The sequence below is a fragment of the Musca vetustissima genome, unplaced genomic scaffold (assembly GCF_032173495.1).
Source record: "Musca vetustissima isolate MV318-11 ecotype Yass unplaced genomic scaffold, APGP_CSIRO_Mvet_v1 utg299, whole genome shotgun sequence".
NCBI classification, from domain to species: Eukaryota; Metazoa; Arthropoda; class Insecta; order Diptera; family Muscidae; genus Musca; species Musca vetustissima.
In genome coordinates, this window is record NW_026881778.1 from 250,684 (window position 1) to 275,618 (window position 24,935).

General features: G+C 34.7%; 1 protein-coding gene across 1 annotated transcript in view; it reads left to right on the top strand.

The window, feature by feature from the left end:
- The first annotated feature begins 311 nt into the window (after positions 1 to 311).
- Positions 312 to 24,935, top strand: part of LOC133327774 (myogenic-determination protein) — a 38,300-nt gene continuing 13,676 nt past the window's right edge. The window contains exons 1-4 of the mRNA XM_061536311.1: positions 312 to 335; positions 4,418 to 4,819; positions 15,053 to 15,175; positions 15,283 to 15,357. Of these exons, the coding sequence (XP_061392295.1) occupies positions 312 to 335; positions 4,418 to 4,819; positions 15,053 to 15,175; positions 15,283 to 15,357 (624 nt within the window). The remainder of the gene's footprint in view (positions 336 to 4,417; positions 4,820 to 15,052; positions 15,176 to 15,282; positions 15,358 to 24,935) is intronic.

The window sequence follows — 24,935 nt, forward strand, 5'->3', positions numbered from 1 at the left end:
CATGTGGCCATCCCCAAAGAACAAACAATTCGATTTCGGTAATTTTTTCTACATCTGGTCACGGTCGAGTTCGGAGCAAAGATTTATCGTAACGTACTTACACTACAAATAAAGTAGAAAGAGGCAATGGAGATATTAGAAATTGGTGTTAATCCTGTAATTGGGTTTCTTTATAAGTTCAAAAACAAAAAGTGCAGTTTTGCCAAGCTGCGAGATAGAGGAATCCTATATGACGAAGATGATGTACTACCATCGAAGTTACCACAGATTTGACGCCGATATTGAGCCTGTATCTACTTAAGCTCAATAAAATGAGAATTATAAGTTCATTAATTGTAAGTTTAGATCTAAGGTAGTTTTAAGTTAATTGAAGTTTGACATGTAAAGTTTTAAGAAAATCTGTGTAAGTACTAGTTTGTTGAGATGTTCGCCTAGCATTCTAAATACGGCGCTAGATATATAATAGTTTCGTAGTCTCCTTCATTGTAAGCCATATAACATATACCAGTATTACATAAGGAATTTTACTTACTGCAATTGTCTGGGTTGTCATACCCCTCAGCTCTCTCGACAATCAGGACTTAGCAGAATAGGATTTATAGTTCTATTTTATACTGTAGCCACTTAGTATACTGTATACAGTCAGTACAGTGGGAGGAAGTTCCCGAGGCTACGTAGTGAAATTACAAGCGCGGAAAGAAGGCAGTAAGGGTGACTGTAGCAATTGGTGAAAAAAGTGATTTTAGTCTATCGAAACAAGAGCCGTAGTGGGCCTATGATTATAAGTGATTTAACCGTGTAGATTTTTAGAGCCGTCGTGGACCTATTATTACCTTTTTTAAAGTGCTTTTAGCCAAGTCGAAATAAAGAGCCGTCGTGGGTCTGTATTAAAAATGGATTTTGAACTTTATTTAAAAGTAATTTCAGAAGAATCGAAATAGAGTATCATCATGGAACTTTTTATAGAAGTATTTTTACCGTGAAGAACCGTAGAGGCCTACATATATCGAAAGCAGTGTGACTGACCGTAAAGTTAAGGAGCCGTAAGGGACCAAAACCTGATTCGTATCGTCCCAACCAACAATTTCTTCATGCTGCATAAGTAACCTCGTTCCGAACGTCACCACGCCTCTAGGTAGTTGTAGCGGAGCATTAGCAGAACAACAGCATAAGCAGAACACAGTAATTTAAGTATTTGTATATCAGTTTAAGTTTATAAATAAAGCGAAGTACTCTGAATTTGAAAACTAAAAACTACATCTTTCACTCACGGTCACTTCAATATAAATTTTGTGAGAAGAACCATATGCTGTCTAATAATTCCTTTCTGACTAAATATTCGTCCACTCAAGCCTACACAAGTAGCCAGGATCAATTGCTTCCACTTCCTAAGCCATTAATATTTGTATCTGAATGGATGTTCTCATTCACCTGTCGAATGTCCTGGTTATGTGAACAAGGTATGAATTTTAGCTCATACAATGTTTGGTATTGAAAATGGATAATATCGATCAACGTTTTAGGATGGGGGATTTTGGGCACATTTTTCAACCAAATGTGCTAGAATTTAAAATTTTGGGTTATTATTCATTAGGTAGAAAATCAATATCCCAATATATATATATATATATATTTTATAGGGCAATTTTATAGGAGCCCTTACATAAAGGTGCATACCACTATTCGGTATTTTTATTTTTTGGTCAAAATAGATATTTATTTGTGTTATGCCGTAGATCTCAAGTGTCGGACATAAATCACCAAATTCAGATATTCTGACGATTTTAAATTATATGGATGGAGCTGTAAGTGTGTATGGTGAGTAATTAAGGAATACAAATCAAAATATTTGTTCCAAACGATCTTTTCAAATAAATCAAAACAAAAAAGCCCAACAATGACAGGGTCCAAGACCAAAAAAAAAAGAAAGAAAGAATTGATGAACACCTCACCAAAAAGAAGCGGGATGAAACCAACACATTGTTATATGTGGACGCTGAATGATGAATATCTTTAGCCGGCACTTTGGTAAACAAAAGGTGGGCGGATGTTTTGTTTTTCATTGCTACTTTTTTCTTGCACTTGCATTACAATGCTATGGGTAGAGTAGGGTGGTGGCGGGGCTTGTAGTCGCATCGATAAATAAACGACCAAATGGTTAAACTACAACCACAACAAATCACTGCCGACAGTCAGATTTACAAAACAATTCCAAAAGATTTAGAAGATCACGTTGAAGATATATTTTCTGGGCAACAACAATAAATTATTTTTTTTTTTTGGACAATCATAGAAGAAAGAAAAAATAATGGCACAAAAATAATCTTCGATGATCTGATCGGATGAACCATGGTAGGAAGTGTATATTTCATCACAGTGATTGATTAACTCCACCATGAGGTGAACATTTAAAATATTTCGTTAATCGATCGGGACCTTTATAACTGGCCAGCTATGTCATGGTAAATTTTTGTTGGTGCGAAGATTTGACAACCAATAATAATCAAATTAGGGCTAGGTTTCTTAAGTTTCTCAATGAAACTTAACACACGTCATTCTTGGCTTAATTGAATACGCTATGCAAAATTTCGTGTAAATCGAACACGGAATATAGCCTTTGGTGGACCATTTACATAAAATCGGACGAGAATGTATATGGGAGCTATATCGAAATCTCAACCGGTTTCAATGAAACTTAACACACGTTATTCGAGACTCAATTTATTACACTATGCAAAATTTCGTCTCAATTGGACAAGTTTTGGGAGTTTAGGGTAGCATTTACCTAAAATCGAACGAGAATATATATGGGAGCTATATCGAAATCTGAACCGATTTCAACGAAACTTAACACACGTCATTTTATGTTCAATTGGATACGCTATGAAAAATTTCATGTAAATCTAACATGCTTTGAGTCTTTGATGCACCATTTACATAAAATCGGTCGAAACTATATATGAGAGCTATATCTAATTTGTAACCGATTTCGTTAAAACTTTGTACACGTTATATAACACTCGATTTGGTACGCTGTGCAAGATTTCGTTTCAATCGAACAAATATAGCGTCTTTGGTGCACTATTTACAGGAAATCGGATAAAATTATGTATGGGAGCTATATCCAAATCGATTTCAACATACGATATTTTAGACTCAGTTTAATACTCTATACAAAATTTCGTGTAAATCGAACAAACATGGGGCCCTTGGCGTAACATTTACCTGAAATCGAACGAAAATATATATGGGAGCTATATCTAAATTTGAACCGATTTCAATAAAATTTTATACACGATATTCTTAGCTTAGTTTGGTACGCTTTAATACACTTTGTGTCAACAAACGTAGGGTCTTTGGTGCATCATTTACTGGAAATCGAACGAAAATATATATGGGAGCTATATCTAAATCCGAACCGATTCCACAAATAAATGTGCTATGTCAAATTTCATTTACTTCGGATCATAAATGTGATCTGAACTTTGTTAAGATATGGACAGTCGTGTGGATTGTGATGGAGGATATAATTCCAACATCTCGTATTGGGAAAATTCTCTATATTCGATGTGCGAATATTAATTTAAAAAAAAAAAAACATAAAATGCCGGGACACCATACAATTGACCACTAAGAGCCGAACTAGGCAGCCAATGCCAAAGGAAGCAGCCAACAGAAATTAGGGGTGTGATCATACGACAGATACCCCCACACACACATACACACACACTTAAAAAGGCTTACATGTGTGTTGTAGTGCTTCCCACACGCACACACATTCACATCATTTACGCTTACGAAAATATTAGAAAGGAAACAAACATCGATTCGACGAATCGGCATACGATTTAAAAATAGCCCAGCACTCAAGTCACAAAATTCAGAATTGTGACAAAAAAAATTTTGAGTATTTCACTCAGAATTTTCAAAACAAATATTGAAATGAAAACGACGACAAAACGAAAATATTGTCACCAAATGTTAAATGAGTGTCGCCGATGATAGACGCGCGAAGAAGAACGACGGCAACGATTCGGTGCGCGGATATATTTTTGGTTTATTTGTGAACGACGGAAAAATAGTGAAGTGAAATTAAAAAAAAAAATATTATAAAACAAAATAATTGAAAAAATTAAGTATTATGACCAAATATTGCAACATAAATTTTGAGTGTAACCAAATCGCAAATCAATTGAATAGAGCCACGGAGTGTCAAAGTTTTGATAGTTTTGTTCCAATTAAAAAAGAGTTCAAAGTAGAAAAAGAAGAAGAAGAAAAAACTGAATTTGAAAAAGATAAATTCTATAATTCAATGATCCAATATCAATTTCAAAACAGAATGCAACAACAACAAAATGTTGTTCAACAACAGCAGCATCAACAACAACAAATTCATCATCAACACCAACAACAACAGCAGCAGCACCAACAACAACACCTACAAAATCACCAATATCAACAACACCAGCAGCAACAACAACAACAATTACATTCATTCTTATCACGTTTACACACGGCAGCAACAAATTGCGAAAACAACAACAGCAACAACAACTCCACAACAAATGTTTGCACTTTTCGCAATTTCAGCGATACAACACCAAGTGAATCCCACAATTTGACACCATCGCCAATTTTTACGGATTACGATGAGAACAGTTTAAGCTCCGAGGAACATGTCTTGGCACCTCTGGTCTGTGCCAATGCTCAATCGTCGCGACCCTGTCTAACGTGGGCCTGTAAGGCGTGCAAAAAGAAAAGCGTTGCCGTGGACCGCCGGAAAGCGGCTACTATGCGTGAACGCAGACGTCTGAGGAAGGTGAGTGATGATGGGAAGGAATATCATTTCAATGTTTTGGACAGAAATCCAAGAAGAATAAGTTATTGGTTGGATTTTTGCCGACAGGGCAAAAATACCTCGGGACCGTTCAAATGGAGTATATATACGTTCTCACGTAACTAGTGTACCAAACAAGCAATCTTCGTTCGATTGCGACGAAATTTTGCACAGCGTATCGAATTGAGGCTAGAATGATATGTTTGAAGTTTTATTGAAATCGGTTCAGATTCAGATATAACTCCGATATATATTTTCGGTCGATTTAACGGAAATGGTACACCAAACACCCAATTTAGTCCCGATTGCAACGAAATTTTGCAAAGCGTATCGAATTAAGCCTAGAATGAATTGTATTTAATTTTATTAAAATCGGTTCAGATTTAGATATAGCTCCCATATATATTTTCGGCCGATTTCATTTAAATTGTGCATCAAACATCCAATTTAGGTACGATTGCAACGGAATTTTGCACAGCGTATCGATTTAAGCCTAGAATGAAGTATATTAAATTTCATTAAAATCGGTTCAGATTTAGATATAGCTCCCATATGTACTTGCGTCCGATCTCACAACGTAACAATTTTAGCCTAGAATGACATGTTCGGAAGTTTTATTAAAATCGATACAGATTTATATATAGCTCCCAAAAATATTTATGTCCGATTTTATCTAAATGATGCACCAAAAACCCAAATTTAGGACCGATTGTGACGAAATTTTGCACAGTGTACCGAATTGAGCCTACAATGACATATTTGAAGTTTTATCGAAATCGCTTCACTTTTGAATATGGTTTCCATATACATATTTTCCTCCGATTTTATGCAAATGATGGACCCAACACCAAATTTTGGTCAGATTACGACGAAATTTTGCACAGCGTACCGAATTAAGCCTAATGAATGAAGTGTACTAAATTTTTTTTAAAAAATCGGTTCAGATTTAAATATAGCTCCAATATATCCAATATTTAAATGGTAAACCCGAAATGTTGTCAGGTTATCCAATAAAGCCTGGACGTGACGTGTAATAAGTTTGAAATATAGCTCATAAATTGCTTCTTCTATTTTATATTTTTCAATATTTTATCGATTCACGTTTTGGTATAGGCCCACCCCTCATGTAACTATACCCGCATTATTCGGTACTTTTAAGTAATATTGGGCAGGTTTTTCTAATCGAAATGGCTTTAATTTTTATATATTGGCAAATCTTTCAAAAAAAAAAAAAAAAAAAATATATATATAAATATTCGTCCAATATGTAGGCTAGCCCCATGTAAAGGTACATCCCCGAATATCGTTATTTTTTGAATATTCGGTATTGAACGGATTTTGGTATTTTTTAATCGAATCGGTATTAGATATTTCTTGTTTCTCATTGGGTAGTAAATCTGTTTATCAAAAATTATCGGTATTGGTCAACTTTTTAGAGTAGTCCCCATATATCGGTACATTCCACTTTTTGGTATATTGGTGATTACTGATTGGCTATATCGTATTATTTTTTGGTTCTCAGTGGCTGTCATATCATCGTACCAAAAATTATAGAAATTATGGGGCGATCTTTGAATATAGTAGCCATTTGAAGGTCGTAGCTTTATAGGCACTTTAATGGTCCTAGGCACATTTTCCAAGTAGTAAATTTTTGTTCCCGGACTTTGGAGGCCCAAAACAACTTCATTACAAAATAATTTCCATACAAGTCTCGATGCAAAAGGTCACATGCATTATTTTCGGTATGTTGAAGAATTTACAACTTTTCCAACCTAAGTGTTTCGTTATTTCCAGGAAACAAATAACCATGACATAGACCTTTATAAAAATGCCAATGGAGGTGCTCTAATCTTAAAACCAGTGAACGAAAACGGACGACCATATGATAACCTACATAACTACCACGGAACTCAAACTTTCTTCGGATCTATATTACGAGCCTGGGCAATATTACGCTACATGTACACCCTCTTGACAGATTAAAGGTCAACAGCTTCTCTTTCTTAACCTGGTGTATTTTCCCAAATTTTGTTTTCCCGGGGTGAACATTTACGAAACAACATACATTTTTTTAATTTTACACAGAAAGGTATTGGTTGATTTGAATATTGACCGATTATTAAGAAAACTGCTCTTCCAATTAGTTTGCGAGATTCCCTTCCCTATGGACAATTTCTGATTTGCGGCTTATAATTGTTGCGTCTAAAGCGAATAGAAAAAAATCAGACAAAATAAAAATTGCAGTCCATTTCAACAATTAAATATCATCTGACCATCACCGACAATTATAAGCGTCGTCGTGGAAATTTTTGTAGAATTTCATGTCGATCGGCGCCATCTCAGGTGGTAAGGGTAATACTAACCAATATCATAATCGGTAGAACCCTATCTATATTTACGTAAAACACCCCAATCCGAGTACATACAATAACAACCGATTATATACAACAACAATATAATTTGTATCAATTTCGTGGTCACACACTCCTCTATGGAAATACAGTCAACTTCCCCGATCTATGTCCTTCTGGGGTAAATATATACGCCATAGAATGCAAAATTTTGCGATTTTTTACACAAAAGTATGGGTCCTTTTGTCATGTTAAATATTGACTGATTATCAAGAAAAGAGGCACGATATTTCTTTGGTCTGATCCCTTTCTCCGTGTATAATTTCGTGATGTGTGGGTCATAATTGTGGCCTCTACAGCTCCCAGACAAAACAGATACTATTAAACGATCATTATAACCAGCAAGGAAAGTAGTAAAGTCGGGCTGGGCCGACTATATGATACCCTTCACCATTTTGGGTATATTTTAGATGTGGATCCAAATAATTTCAAATTGAAATATGTGATATTTATCTATAAGTGAACCGAATAACATCAATCCATACATATGCCTTTCTGTATCTTATGCTAAATTTCATATCATTCGAGCAGATTTAGAGTCGTTTGCAATGGGACAAATTTATGTAAATCGATTTTTAGCACACTTTATACACGCTATTCGGTATGCCGCACTGTTCAACTGTCCATTTCGTGCAAATCGAAAAATATGTAGGGAGCTATATTTAAACCTGAACCGATTTCCACGAAATTTAATACACACCATTCTACACTTATGTCGTCAGTACGATATGCCAAATTTCGTGCAAATCGAAACATATATAGGGACTTTTGTAAACCATTTGCATAAAATCGGACGAAAATATATATGGGAGCTATATCTAAATCTGAACCGATTTTCACGAAACTTAACACACATCATTCTAGACTCAATTCAGTACGCTATACCAGTTTCGTGCAAATCGAAAGATATATAGGGACTTTGGAGCTCCATTTACATTAAATCGGACAAAAATATATATGGGAGTTATATCTAATCTGAACCAATTTCTACGAAACTTAGCACACATCATTGTAGACTTAATTCAGTACGCTGTGCCAAATTTCGTGTAAATCGAAAGATATATAGGGGCTTTGGTGCACCATTTACCTTAAATCGGACAAAAATATATATGGAAGCTATATCTAAATCTGAACCGATATTTCACAGTTTCAATAGGGTTCGTCCTTGAGTCAAATTAATGAGCTGTGCCAAATTTCATCCAATTTGAGCTGAACTTTGTATACAATTTAATACCAACAAACGGACAGACATGCATAAATCGATTCAGAAAGTGATTCTATGCATATTATTAAAGGGAACCATGTGTCTATCTCGTTTCCTTTTGCCTGTTACAAACATATGCACAAAGACATAATACCCTGTACCACAGTATGATGAAGGTTATAAAAAAAAACTAGAAAAAAGTGTTGCCGATGAAAAAGTACCCTCAATCTGTGGTTCGGAGCCATTGGTACCTTCGTGGCGGAGGTACCAATGGGTCTTATCTTAGAACCCTAACTAGGCTTAGTAAAAGTAATTGGTTTGTGCAAAGTTTGGTTCAAATCGGACATTCTCCCATTGCCCGATGTTCGATTTATAAATATTGACAATTTTGACCATTTGTGGGGGAGGTACCGGATAGAGTGGACCATTGGGTCCCATCTTCGAACTTAATTTTGGCTTGATAAAGAAAATAGGTAGTACAACGTTTGATTGAAATCTGACATTCAATTTGCTGTTACTGATTTTGTAAATATTGAAAAATTTGACCATTTGTAGGGGAAGAACCCGTAGGAGTGTACCATCGGACTTCATCTAGACTCGGTATAGATTATAGGTTGTGCAAAATTTTTGGTTCAAATCGGACATTCCTTTCTCCTCATATCGGATGTGTAAATATTGACAATTTAGACTATTTGTGAGGAAGGGTACCAGAAAGAGTGGACAATTGGGTGCCATCTTCGAACATGATCTGGGCTTGGTAAAGAAAATAGGTTGTTCAAAGTTTAGGTTCAAATCGTAAGTTACTTCCGCCTGCTATTGGATTTGGAAATATTGACCATTTGTTGGGGAGGACCATTGGGTTCCATCAGGGACGTGCGCAGAAATAATTTTTTTCACAGTAAATTTATGTTTGCAACAGCGAAGTTTTACATTTTCTACTACCGGGCCCCCCCGAAATGAAATCCGTATACTTTGCTTCGGACTTCATTTTAGGCTTGGTAAAGATACTTGGTTTTGCCAAGTTTGGTTGAGATCAGACATTTTTTTTTTGCCTAATGTTCAATTTATAAATATCGAAAATTTTGACAATTTGTGGGGGAGTTACCCGACGAAGTGGAATAATTAGTCAATTTTTCGGACTTGATCTAGGTTATGCAAACTTTTGGTTCAAATCGGACGTTCCATTTGACTTTATTGTTTTTGTAAATATTGAACATTTTGACCATTTGCGGGTGAGGTACCAAAAGGAATGGACCGAAATTTCTCATCTTCGAACTTGAAATAAGTTTGGGCGAAATATTACGATGTCCAACGTTTGGTTGAAATTGTCTAATCTCTTCGGCTGGCCGACAGAGGGCCAGCCGACAGACGTACATTTGTAAATCGACTCCAAATTACCTGAAACGGATTTGGTCCAAAGAAACATGGGGTCTAACACCAATATTTCGATTAGGCACGTTTGCCGTATCAATGTGCCATGTACCATCATTAGGCTGAGAGTATAAACATTTAGAAAAAACCGAAGAGCACTTTCTTAGATGACAGATCTTGCATAAATCGTCTATGGACTTAAAATAGGTCTATAGCTTTAAGCAATAGTACATAATTTGTATTTTATAAACAGACGACAAACATAAATATTCTTAGCAAATCGAAGGAATACTTCGCTTTTTTTATTTTATTCGAATTTAATTAGCCAATTTATGTTTTATGGCTTGTAAAATGTTTGTGAGTGTGCTTAGGCGTGTTTAATTTTACGATAACATTTCTAAAGGATCGTAAAATTTGTAAGTTGTGTTGTCGTTAGATATTCCAATTGGATTTCCAAAAATTCATATTAGGAAATTTGTATCCATATACATACATATATAATTTCCAGACATTATCAGCTAATATTAGTGGCTCGTGTCTGGAAATAAAAAAAGAAAACAATTTCCTTCTCGCATCAAAGATATTTTTCCGAATATAAACGAGTACGACATATTGTTATGTAGCTTCTCTCTCCTAGTCTCTAGCTGTTGTCATTCCTGACATTTATAGATGGAGACGGTTTGTGTGGTCGCTTCCCCGTTTTATGATCATCACCCGAGGCCTTCATTTATTTTGGGGTTAACATAAGATCTGCAACTAAATATCGGATTGTTGTTGTTGTTGTCGATGTTGCTGTTACGACTTGCAACAATTTTAATGTTACGTCTCATGATCTTTTTTGCAGATCATAAAAAGTAATTTATGATCTCAGTGTCTCGTTGTTGTTTTTATTGTTGGCTGGTGACAATAGCTGGGAATTTCGTTGCTTAGAATATTTTCGTTTTTTTTTACAGATTTCCATGTCTTAATTTGTTGTCAAAGATAATTGTCTCTGACATTTATGTTGTTTGTCATAAAATATTGTTGATGTTGTTGTTTTTGGGGGGTTTCACATTTCTATTATATTTAAAGAAAATCGAACATGGACCGACCAACCCATACATTAAAGGCTAAGGCGTTAAGTTAAATGATAACAAATCGTTAGTTTCGTTTATCATTTCGTTCGGGACCTTCACAAATGGCGGGAAATGTTATGTTTAATTTTTGGTAGGAAGATTTAACAGCCAATGTCAATCAAATTAGAGCCAAAATGGGCCCAAAATGCCGTGCCAATATGAATCCCAATTGTAACAAGTAAAAAAGTGTCAGTCGGCGTTGCCGACAGATATATACCCCCTATGGTTTGCGGAGGAGGGCTTCGGAGTTATACACAGGTTTTATGTTTCGGATTTGATAATAAAATATTGATCCTATTTGTAGGATGTACCAGAGTAGAGGGCAGACGAGTCCGCCTTCGGACTTGACCTAAGCTTGGTAAAGATAACAGGTTGTGCAAAATTTGGTCCAAACCGGGCATTCCATTCACCTAATATTGGATTTATAAATATTGAAAATGTTGACCACTTGTGTGGAAGTTACCAGAAGGGCTGGATCAATGGGTCCCATCATCGGACTTGATCTAGACTTGGTAAAGATAACAGGTTATACTATGTTTGGTTCAAATCATGCATTCCAATCGCCTGATTTATAAATATGGAAAATTTCGATCATTTTTTGAGAGGTACCAGAATATGTGGACCAATAGATTCCAAACAAAACAAAAAAGGGTCCCATCTTCCTACTTGATCTAGGGTTGGTAAAGATATTCGGATAGTCAATTTTCATGTTATTATAAAATTAATTATACCCTACACAACTATGTTGTCAGGGTATTATAGCTTTGTGCAGCCCCAAAGGTTTGTAATGCCGCGATCGTCATATTTTCGACTAGCTGAGTCGATTTGGACATGTGTGTCCGTCCGTCTGTCCATTATAATTTGTAAACACGACACAGGCTACAGTTATGGACCAATATTCACGAAATTTTGCATGTAGGATGGGTTTTGCCCAATGAATACCCCTATTGTTTTTGGTAAAGATCGGTTATTATTTGGGGGAGGAAATGGACCAAATACATAATTTTTGTCGGGTTTTGTGGTCTCTTTAGAAGCCGCAATTATGGTCCGAAATTTTTCATGGAGAAGGGAATCGCGCCAAAGAATAAGCATGCCTGTTTTCATAAAGATCGGTCAATATTTAGCGGGTTAAATGGACCCCGACTTTTGTGTGAAAAATTTTAAATTCTGTATTCTATGGTGTATATTTTTACTCCTGAAGGACATAGAGCCGAGAAGTTGATATTATCGGTCAGATTTAGCGGTTTAAATGGACCCCGACTTTTGTGTGAAAAATTTTAAATTATGTATTCTATGGTGTATATTTTTACTCCTGAAGGACATAGAGCCGAGAAGTTGATAGTGGTTGACCAAGAGGAGTGGTTGACCTTTAAATTGATACCAATTATATTGTCGCATGTACTCGGATATGGGAGATACACTTAAATATTCATATGTGACTACGTATTCAGATATTATTTAGTAATCGTATGGTCGGCCCCGTCCGACTATACTGCTCTGCTCACTGATTTTTAGCATAATTTTGACCATTTTGTGGGGGAGGTACCAGAAGGAGTGGACCGATATTCCCCCATCTTCGAACTTAAACTAAGTTTAGAAGAAATATTAAGATGTGCAAAGTCTGCATGAAATCAAATATTCCCATCGAGAGTTATTGTGCGCACTAGCCAGCCAGACAGACGGATGGACGGACGGGCATGTGTAAATCGACTCCAAATTTTCTGAAACGGATTTGGTCCAAAGAAACATGGGATCTAAAATCAATATTTTGGTGAGGCACATTTTCACCGTATCAAAGTGTATATACCCGTTCAGCTCGTCTAGAGAATCCGTTCAGGAAGTCTTTAGAGACTCTCTTCAGAACGTCTTTACGGACTCCCTTTAGATTGTATATAGAGAATCCCTTTAGGTTGTCTACAAATACTCCATTCATATAGAGGCTCCCTTCAGTCCGTATATAGAGATTCCCTTCAGATAATCTATGTAGACTCCCTTCCTTTCGTCTATATAGACTTTCTCCCTTCAGCTGTAACACAGCTTCTTCTTTAGGCGAGTGGCTACCTCGATTGGCGTCATGTCGAGGCTCTTTGGCGGATGATTCACACGATATCACACGACGATCATGCTTTATCGGTTTTGTAACACAGCTTCATCTTTAGGCGAGTCGGTCCCTCCATTGGCGCCCTATTTATCATTGTAATATACCGATTTTTAGATGCGCGGGCAAGAGTTGGTGCGATAACCACGTCGTATATCAAAAAATTATTGCACACAAATATTAACTTGTTTATTCCGTTTTTTGGACAAATTACTATCTGTAGGTCTAGTCCATTTCCTGGTGCTCAAACTTCCAAAGTTTGTCCGATTGATACGAAATTTTGCATAGCGTACCGTATTAAGTCTAGTACGATGTGAGCTAAACTTTATTGAAATCCGGTTACATTAAGATATAGCTCCAATACATATTTTGGGTATATAGAGTACCAAACTCCTAAAGTTTGTCAGATGTATAGAATGTATGTTTTTATACCCTTCACCACACTGTGGTACAGGGTATTATGTCTTTGTGCATATGTTTGTAACATGCAAAAGGAAACTAGATAGACACATAGCTCCTCTTGAGAATATGCATAGAATCTCTTTCTGTGTCGATTTATGCATGTCCGTCCGTCCGTCAGTCTGTCGGTCCGTCCGTCTGTAGATGTTAAATTGTAAACAAAGTACAGGTCACATTTATAATCCGATTTCACTTATTTGCCCAACAACGAACCCTATTGAAATTGGGAAAAATCGGTTCAGATTTAGATATAGCTCCCATATATATTTTCGTCCGATTTAAGGTAAATTGGGCACCAAAGTCCCTATATATAATTCGATTTGCATGAAATTTGGCATAGAGTACTGAATTAGGTACAGAATGATGTGTGGTATGTTTCGATTTTCTCAGAAACATAGGTGCAGAATGATGTGTGCGAGGTTTCGAGAAAATCGGTTCAGATTTAGATATAGCTCCCATATATAGTTTCGTCCGATTTAAGTTACTATAACCTTTCTTGTGTCAAGTTTTTTTGAAATTGGTTCAGATTTACATATAGCTTCTATGTAAATAGTGCACTAAGGGCCCATACCTAGGCCGATTGACAAAACGTACTGAAAATAATAAAAATTAATATTTAGTAAGTTTCCATGAAATAGGTTCTGATTTAGATATAGCATAGCTTCCATATATAATTTCGATCTATTCCTGTTGATTGTACACCAAATAATCAATGGGTGCCTAGTGTGCGTACAGTTTGCTTAAAGTCTCTTTACAAAGTATGGAATAGATTGCAGGATGGCATGTGTAAGGATTGATGTTAGTCGGTTTACTTATAGATCGCATTTTTAAGTTCGTTCAATTTCATGTCAATGTTCCTTCGAAAAGACGACATCTGTAAAGATACATATGTAGAATATCCCCAAAGTGGTGAAGGGTATCATATAGCCGGCCCAGTTCGACTTTACTACTTTCCTTACTGGTTGTTTTTAAATCGGTTCAGATTTAGATATAAAGATCCTACATTGTCCAATTGGCACGAAATTTTGATTAGCTTCTTGAATTGAGTCTATAATGTTCGTACGTCTAACAATATGGAGTAGATTTTTATTCTACAAAAAATTTAAGATTTTCCGAAGATGGCGCCAGAACTGTAATTTTTTTTCCACTACACTGTTAACAACACAACACATGATCGTACGCCAAATCGTACTGAGTGAGATTATTTTATAGAAATGTCAAAATTAGCAATTGGAATGATAGATGGCGCCACCCTAAGTGTTGCCTAGACCATAACTAATATATAGTCGCCCTCGTATGTGTTTCCTTCCCCTGTACATACTCAAATTTCCAACAGCGTATGTCCTGAAAATAATTTTAAAATACAAAAATAAATAAAAGATATTTAATGCTACTGTAATTTGTCACTTTTCGTTTCATATTTTTATTAATTGCCTGTAATTTTTATCTCAGCAAACTATTCGAAACCACAACAGAAAACATGAAACCATTTTGGTTTTTTTTTTGCAAATTTTTCACAAACCTTTTAATGATTGCTGTTTTTTGTTTTCTTTGCAGGTTAATGAGGCTTTTGAATTGTTGAAAAGACGCACTTCCTCAAATCCCAATCAAAGATTGCCGAAAGTTGAAATACTACGAAATGCCATTGAATATATTGAAAGTTTAGAGGATCTATTGCAGGTATGTTGCCCATACCCATACACACTTAGATGATTTGACGATCAGTGGAATTTGAAAATTGGTAGATTCTATGAAAGGACAATTAATACTGACATTTTGTGTTTTAGGAATCATCGCCGATTCGTTCAATGGATAATATAACCGATTCAATAAGTGGGAAATCATGCCATCAGGACTACTTGGTAAGTTAAAAAAAAATAATTTTAACCATTACAATTATAAAAATCTGCAAGTAAAAGGACCTCTTCAGCTCTGATAGTCCTTTCTTATATATGTATAAAATCCAGAATTATGGTTTAAATATTCTCTCCAATAAATGTTTTTTTTTAACAACTGCCAATTGCATTCCAAATTCAAACAGGTGGCAGCCGATCAAATAAATCTCTATTCTACTGTTCAATAATGCCGAAAAATCATAATAATAAATAGATGGGGAAAACACTTTAGTCCACCTCCATCCCCAACACGCCTAACAATTTGTTTTCTGTTTCCATTTCTTGTGTGTCCATCCTCTAATTTTAGATTTCTTTTTTGTGTGTTCAAACTATTTATTTTTGGGAATGCAAAAGAAAAAAAAACATTGCTATGGAAAATTCGAACAAATAGAAAATTATTTCAATGTCGAAGCAATAAATCAGGAAGATGCTCTCGGTATCGCTACATTGACGTTTGCATTCTGTTCGTACAAATGTGTGCGTTTAAAGAAAAAATAACAACTAAATTGTTTGTAGAGGGAGACAAATATTAATGCTAATGGAAATTCAAATTGACACGTTTGAAATCACAGGCGCAGGGGAAGACTACTATCGGCTAATTTGATCATCCCTTCATTATAAGCATAAAAGCTATCGCAAAGGTATTAAAAGCCTTTTTGTATTGGAAAAGTACAAATCAATGATATGCTCAATAGCGTTTAATCTTTTCCAAAATATTACAATAACAAGAGAAAATACAGTCTGCTTCGCATAACTGCAACATGCGTCCTCGATAAATATTATTAAAAAAAAAATATTTTCCTATATAGCCTCTCGAAACAAATGTTCCTAATTTTGTTTTCTTTATAATTCTCTGGAAAATTGTTCTTAAAAACAACTAGTCCTCAATATGACCTTGAAAAAAGCTCTAAATATCTAATAGACCACAAAAAATATTCTTTAAAAAAATCCACACCTCTATATGATCTCGAAAAATATTCTTTAAAAAATCCACGCCTCTATACGACCTCGCAAAAAATATTCTTTTAAATATCCACACCTCTATAAGACCTCGAAAAATATTCTTTAAAAAATCCACGCCTCTATAAGACCTCGAAAAATATTCTTTTAAATATCCACACCTCTATAAGACCTCGAAAAATATTCTTTTATCCACACCTCTATAAGACCTCGAAAAATATTCTTTTACAAAACCAACCCCTAGAAGACCTCGAAAAATAGTCTTTAAAAAATCCACGCGTCTATAAGACCTCGAAAAATAATCTTTAAAAAATTCACGCCTCTATAAGACCTCGAAAAATATTATTTTAATAATAAACGCCTCTTTAAGACCTCGACAAATATTCTTTTAAAAATTCACGCCTCTATAAGACCTCGAAAAATATTATTTTAAAAAATCACGCCTCTATAAGACCTCGAAAAATATTCTTTTAAATATCCACGCCTCTATAAGACCTCGAAAAATATTCTTTAAAAATCCACGCCTCTATAAGACGTCGAAAAATAGTCTTTAAAAAATGCATGACCTCGGAAAATAGTCTTTAAAACGTCCACGCCTCTATAAGACCTCGAAAAATAGTCTTTAAAACGTCCACGCCTCTATAAGACCTCGAAAAATAGTCTTTAAAAAATCCACGCCTCTATAAGACCTCGAAAAATTGTCTTTAAAAAATCCACGCCTCTATAAGACGTCGAAAAATAATCTTTAAAAAATCAACGTCTCTATAAGACCTCGAAAAATAGTCTTTAAAAAATCCACGCTTCTATAAGACCTCGAAAAAATTGCTTTAAAAATACAGGGCTCTATAAGCCTCGAAAAAAAATTCTTTAAAAAATCCATGCCTCTATAAGACCTCGAAAAATATTCTTTAAAAAATCCACGCCTCTATAAGACGTTGAAAAATATTCTTTAAAAAATCCACGCCTATATAAGACCTCGAAAAATAGTCTTTAAAAAATCCACGCCTCTATAAGACCTCGAAAATATTCTTTAAAAAATCCACGTCTCTATAAGACCTCGAAAAATCCAGGCCCCTACAAATCATCGAAAAATATTCATTAAAAAATCCACGACTCTCAAGACCACCAAAAATATTCGTTAAAAAATTTACGCTTCTATAAAAAAATCCATGCCTCTATAAGACCTCGATAAATATTCATTTAAAAATCCATGTCTTTATATGACCTCGAAAAATATTCTTTAAACAATCCAGGCATCGAAAAATATTCCTTTAAAAATCTGGGCCTCTATAAGGCATCGAAAAATATTTTCTTGAAAATCCAGGCCTCATTAAGAACTCGAAATATATTATTTAAAAAATCCACTCCTCTATAAGCCCTCGAAAAATATTCTTTAAAAAATCCAGGCCTCTATAAGACCTCCAAAAAGGATTCTTTATAGAATCCAGGCCTCTATAAGACCTTGAAAATAATTCTTTAAAGAATCCAGGCCTCTCTAAGTCAAATATCCTTAAAAAATCCACGCCTCTATAGCCATTGGAAAAATATTCTTTAAAAAATCCTCTCCTCTATAAGCCCTCGAAAAATATTCTTTAAAAAATCCAGCCCTCCATAGGAGCTTCAAAAATGTTCACGCCTCTTAAAGAGATCCAGAATTATGTTTTTTAAATCCTTACCTCTGTAAGACCTCCAAAAATAGTCATTAAAACATCACTCCTCTGTAGGCCTTGGAAAAATATTAGTTAGAAAATCCACGCTTTCATATCCCCGTCCGAAAATATGATTAAAAAATATCTTTCGAATAATAATTATCAGGAACCAACTGTCCTGCATTCCATACCCAATTGTTGTTGTTGGCTTTTTTGTTGGCTTCTTTTTTTGAAAATATCATAATTGGAAAATTTATTTGAAATATTTTATTTTTTTTCGAATATAAAAAAATATATACGCCGCTGCAATAATTTTTGATTTGTTATAAAATTTATTGTTATTGGATATTTTTTGAATTTATACATATTTCTATTGTTGTTGTTGTTATTGTTGCTGCTAACGATGTCGTCGATGATTATTCAAGTATTTGGTGTTAAATTAGCCATAAAGGAGAATGAGGGTGGGGAGAGGTGCCATATGTTTTCTTATCTGTGGCGGTATTTGTTTTTTGTCACTTGTGTATGATATATGTGGAAGAGGTAATATTGTATAGAGGGTGGGGGACAGTGTTCCACTAAGGAATGACAAATGTAATAATTTAATGCTAGTGGGCCATATGAAGTCTAAAAATAACATTTTTTTATGATCGCATGTCGAATTTTAATCAAAAATATTCGATTTTTAATTATGTTTATGGTTTTCCAATGGGGACTCTAGATTTTTGGTCGAAAATAATTAATATTAAAAGCATTGCAATTCAACCACAAGACCTCCCCAGAATTTTATATTCGATACAATAGCAACAACAAAATTGCATAAATACTTTTGTGGCGGCTGGCCCCCAAACAGATGCTGAGCGGCTTGCCAATTGGGTTTCGAATTGTTTTCTTTTTTTTCCAAAATTTATTTGAATGAAATAGAATATCCATATCATAAATTTACTGGACGACACTATGGTCGGCATTTCCCAACGAAAATGTTTTTGTGCGCCCTGCAACAAATAATGTCGCGTTGTTTATTTTGGCAGATTTTTTCCTCTTCGTCGTTTCAAAAGTTCTGACGTGAATTAATTTTATTTTGGGTTTTTTGGTTTGTTTTTGTGACGTTTTCTTAATGTCTAGTATTTCTTGGTGGTATTTATATTTATTTTTTGTATTGTTTCCACAATGTTGTTGTACATTGATAGATTTGTTTGAATACTATTGTGGACATTGCAAACAAAAGGTGTTGTGGCATTGGTGTGATAAAAGTGAAAAAAATGAAAAATTCTTTAAAAAATCCACGCCTCTATAAGACCTCGAAAAATATTCTTTAAAAAATCCACGCCTCTATAAGACCTCGAAAAATATTCTTTAAAAAATCCACGCCTCTATAAGACCTCGAAAAATATTCTTTAAAAAATCCACGCCTCTATAAGACCTCGAAAAATATTCTTTAAAAAATCCACGCCTCTATAAGACCTCGAAAAATATTCTTTAAAAAATCCACGCCTCTATAAGACCTCGAAAAATATTCTTTAAAAAATCCACGCCTCTATAAGACCTCGAAAAATATTCTTTAAAAAATCCACGCCTCTATAAGACCTCGAAAAATATTCTTTAAAAAATCCACGCCTCTATAAGACCTCGAAAAATATTCTTTAAAAAATCCACGCCTCTATAAGACCTCGAAAAATATTCTTTAAAAAATCCACGCGTCTGTAAGACCTCGAAAAATATTCTTTAAAAAATCCACGCCTCTATAAGACCTCGAAAAATATTCTTTAAAAAATCCACGCCTCTATAAGACCTCGAAAAATATTCTTTAAAAAATCCACGCCTCTATAAGACCTCGAAAAATATTCTTTAAAAAATCCACGCCTCTATAAGACCTCGAAAAATATTCTTTAAAAAATCCACGCCTCTATAAGACCTCGAAAAATATTCTTTAAAAAATCCACGCCTCTATAAGACCTCGAAAAATATTCTTTAAAAAATCCACGCCTCTATAAGACCTCGAAAAATATTCTTTAAAAAATCCACGCCTCTATAAGACCTCGAAAAATATTCTTTAAAAAATCCACGCCTCTATAAGACCTCGAAAAATATTCTTTAAAAAATCCACGCCTCTATAAGACCTCGAAAAATATTATTTTAAAAATCCACGCCCATATAAGACCTCGAGAAATATTCTTTAAAAATAATCCACTCCTCTATATAATATTATTCTCCAAAAATTTTTTAATTTTAATTCATTTCTATTTGAAAATTTATGAATAAAAAATTTTTGGTTCGATTTGAATATTTGTATTTATAACTTACTTTTATTATTTTGAAAATTTTCTATTAGAAAGATTAACATAAACATTTGCATTTATCATTCTCTGACCATCAACTCAAAATACGACAACTTAATAAATCCCATAGATTTATTGCTTGGCCGAATTGTTTTACCTCCGCCTCATCCCCTCGTTCTTGCTTTTAGTCGAAATACTCGTAAACAAACAGTAAATTATTTCAAATCTCCTACTCAATATTGAGTAGGAGATTTGGTCTGTCAAGTGTCCCATTTATTTGCAATCAAAAAAAAAACGAATTAAATTAAAAAAATAATGTTTTATTAATTTTAATGGTATGTATAAATCAAAGTGTGTGCGTATATGTGCCATATTGAAAAAAGAAAAAAAATATATGTATATAAAGAAAACAAATAGGAGCACAGTTTTTCGCCGTCGGCAAAACAGAGGAAGAAAATTTGGGTAAATTATTGCAACGAAAGGAGAATAAAATATTCTTTAAAAAATCCAAGCCTCTATAGCCGCCTTTGAAAAAATATTCTTTAAAAAATCCACGCCTCTATAGCCGCCTTTGCAAAAATATTCTTAAAACATCCACGCCCCTATAGCCATTGTAAAAAATACTGTTGTATTGGGCAAGAACCCTTTAAAAATATTTTTAAAAAATCCACGCCTTCAAAGCCCCTTTGCAGATATAACGCTTTAAACATATTGTTTAAAAAACCGACGCCTTACCTCCTTGAAAAATATTTTTTTTTACCAAATCCACGGATCTGTATATTCTTTAAAAAATAAAGAAATACCCCTCCCTAATGTACAACCGATATCTATTGGCCTATTACAAGGCTTCTCTGTGTGTTTTTTTAAATAGAAACAAATCAGACCACCCACAAAAACACGCGCACGACCTTTCCCCCAATTTCGTTATGGAACTATAAAAATAATAATTAAATGGAATGGATTTGTAGTTTTCGATTCGATACCTTGGTGGCAGATTATTAAATTATTTGACATTATTTTCCACAATGATGAGCTTTTTTGTTTAGAGGCAATTTGATGTTAGTTTGAATGATGTGGCACATTCACGCACGCACACACTCACATACATATGATGAAATTCCACATATTTACACGTGAACATTTCCCATGAAAAAAATAGGGAATTTCCCATTTTATATCGGTCATCTTCTTATCACTCAATTCGAACGATAGTGACAAATATTTGGAATGAACAATGTCTGCAAATTCGGGTAATAATTTAGTAAATTATTTTCCAAAATTAAAAACAATATTTTTTATAGCCTTAAAAAAAATATTCAAATGTTTTTTTAACATTCAAAGGAGTTGTATTTTTTTTAAATAAAATGTTGACATTATTTCTGTTAGGATAGTACTCAAGAGCTATCCACCAGGCACCTTAGAATGTCGGAGCTGCAGCAACAGCCACAATATGTCATTAAGGTATGCACCGTCTAAGGGAGAGGGTTGATGGTCCTAGACTCTGTGTTACGTCGACATAGAAATACCAACACGGTCTTGTTTTATGTCTAGTTGACAAATTGAGGAAGAACACGAATAACACGACAATAAAAAATGTACAATATACATGTTCGGAAGAAGTAAACAACATGGACAAAAAGGAATCTTAAAGACTATTTTTCCAAAGGCGGCTATAGAGGCGTGGATTTTTTAAAGAATATTTTTCCAAAGGCGGCTATAGAGGCGTGGATTTTTTAAAGAATATTTTTCCAAAGGCGGCTATAGAGGCGTGGATTTTTTAAAGAATATTTTTCCAAAGGCGGCTATAGAGGCGTGGATTTTTTAAAGAATATTTTTCCAAAGGCGGCTATAGAGGCGTGGATTTTTTAAAGAATATTTTTCCAAAGGCGGCTATAGAGGCGTGGATTTTTTAAAGAATATTTTTCCAAAGGCGGCTATAGAGGCGTGGATTTTTTAAAGAATATTTTTCCAAAGGCGGCTATAGAGGCGTGGATTTTTTAAAGAATATTTTTCCAAAGGCGGCTATAGAGGCGTGGATTTTTTAAAGAATATTTTTCCAAAGGCGGCTATAGAGGCGTGGATTTTTTAAAGAATATTTTTCCAAAGGCGGCTATAGAGGCGTGGATTTTTTAAAGAATATTTTTCCAAAGGCGGCTATAGAGGCGTGGATTTTTTGGATTTGGATTTTTTAAAGAATATTTTTCCAAAGGCGGCTATAGAGGCGTGGATTTTTTAAAGAATATTTTTCCAAAGGCGGCTATAGAGGCGTGGATTTTTTAAAGAATATTTTTCCAAAGGCGGCTATAGAGGCGTGGATTTTTTAAAGAATATTTTTCCAAAGGCGGCTATAGAGGCGTGGATTTTTTAAAGAATATTTTTCCAAAGGCGGCTATAGAGGCGTGGATTTTTTAAAGAATATTTTTCCAAAGGCGGCTATAGAGGCGTGGATTTTTTAAAGAATATTTTTCCAAAGGCGGCTATAGAGGCGTGGATTTTTTAAAGAATATTTTTCCAAAGGCGGCTGGATTTTTTAAAGAATATTTTTTCCATAGAGGCGTGGATTTTTTAAAGAATATTTTTCCAAAGGCGGCTATAGAGGCGTGGATTTTTTAAAGAATATTTTTCCAAAGGCGGCTATAGAGGCGTGGATTTTTTAAAGAATATTTTTCCAAAGGCGGCTATAGAGGCATGGATTTTTTAAAGAATATTTTTCCAAAGGCGGCTATAGAGGCGTGGATTTTTTAAAGAATATTTTTCCAAAGGCGGCTATAGAGGCGTGGATTTTTTAAAGAATATTTTTCCAAAGGCGGCTATAGAGGCGTGGATTTTTTAAAGAATATTTTTCCAAAGGCGGCTATAGAGGCGTGGATTTTTTTAAGAATATTTTTCCAAAGGCGGTTTTAGAGGCGTGGATTTTTTAAAGAATATTTTTCCAAAGGCGGCTATAGAGGCGTGGATTTTTTAAAGAATATTTTTCCAAAGGCGGCTATAGAGGCGTGGATTTTTTAAAGAATATTTTTCCAAAGGCGGCTATAGAGGCGTGGATTTTTTAAAGAATATTTTTCCAAAGGCGGCTATAGAGGCGTGGATTTTTTAAAGAATATTTTTCCAAAGGCGGCTATAGAGGCGTGGATTTTTTAAAGAATATTTTTCCAAAGGCGGCTATAGAGGCGTGGATTTTTTAAAGAATATTTTTCCAAAGGCGGCTATAGAGGCGTGGATTTTTTAAAGAATATTTTTCCAAAGGCGGCTATAGAGGCGTGGATTTTTTAAAGAATATTTTTCCAAAGGCGGCTATAGAGGCGTGGATTTTTTAAAGAATATTTTTCCAAAGGCGGCTATAGAGGCGTGGATTTTTTAAAGAATATTTTTCCAAAGGCGGCTATAGAGGCGTGGATTTTTTAAAGAATATTTTTCCAAAGGCGGCTATAGAGGCGTGGATTTTTTAAAGAATATTTTTCCAAAGGCGGCTATAGAGGCGTGGATTTTTTAAAGAATATTTTTCCAAAGGCGGCTATAGAGGCGTGGATTTTTTAAAGAATATTTTTCCAAAGGCGGCTATAGAGGCGTGGATTTTTTAAAGAATATTTTTCCAAAGGCGGCTATAGAGGCGTGGATTTTTTAAAGAATATTTTTCCAAAGGCGGCTATAGAGGCGTGGATTTTTTAAAGAATATTTTTCCAAAGGCGGCTATAGAGGCGTGGATTTTTTAAAGAATATTTTTCCAAAGGCGGCTATAGAGGCGTGGATTTTTTAAAGAATATTTTTCCAAAGGCGGCTATAGAGGCGTGGATTTTTTAAAGAATATTTTTCCAAAGGCGGCTATAGAGGCGTGGATTTTTTAAAGAATATTTTTCCAAAGGCGGCTATAGAGGCGTGGATTTTTTAAAGAATATTTTTCCAAAGGCGGCTATAGAGGCGTGGATTTTTTAAAGAATATTTTTCCAAAGGCGGCTATAGAGGCGTGGATTTTTTAAAGAATATTTTTCCAAAGGCGGCTATAGAGGCGTGGATTTTTTAAAGAATATTTTTCCAAAGGCGGCTATAGAGGCGTGGATTTTTTAAAGAATATTTTTCCAAAGGCGGCTATAGAGGCGTGGATTTTTTAAAGAATATTTTTCCAAAGGCGGCTATAGAGGCGTGGATTTTTTAAAGAATATTTTTCCAAAGGCGGCTATAGAGGCGTGGATTTTTTAAAGAATATTTTTCCAAAGGCGGCTATAGAGGCGTGGATTTTTTAAAGAATATTTTTCCAAAGGCGGCTATAGAGGCGTGGATTTTTTAAAGAATATTTTTCCAAAGGCGGCTATAGAGGCGTGGATTTTTTAAAGAATATTTTTCCAAAGGCGGCTATAGAGGCGTGGATTTTTTAAAGAATATTTTTCCAAAGGCGGCTATAGAGGCGTGGATTTTTTAAAGAATATTTTTCCAAAGGCGGCTATAGAGGCGTGGATTTTTTAAAGAATATTTTTCCAAAGGCGGCTATAGAGGCGTGGATTTTTTAAAGAATATTTTTCCAAAGGCGGCTATAGAGGCGTGGATTTTTTAAAGAATATTTTTCCAAAGGCGGCTATAGAGGCGTGGATTTTTTAAAGAATATTTTTCCAAAGGCGGCTATAGAGGCGTGGATTTTTTAAAGAATATTTTTCCAAAGGCGGCT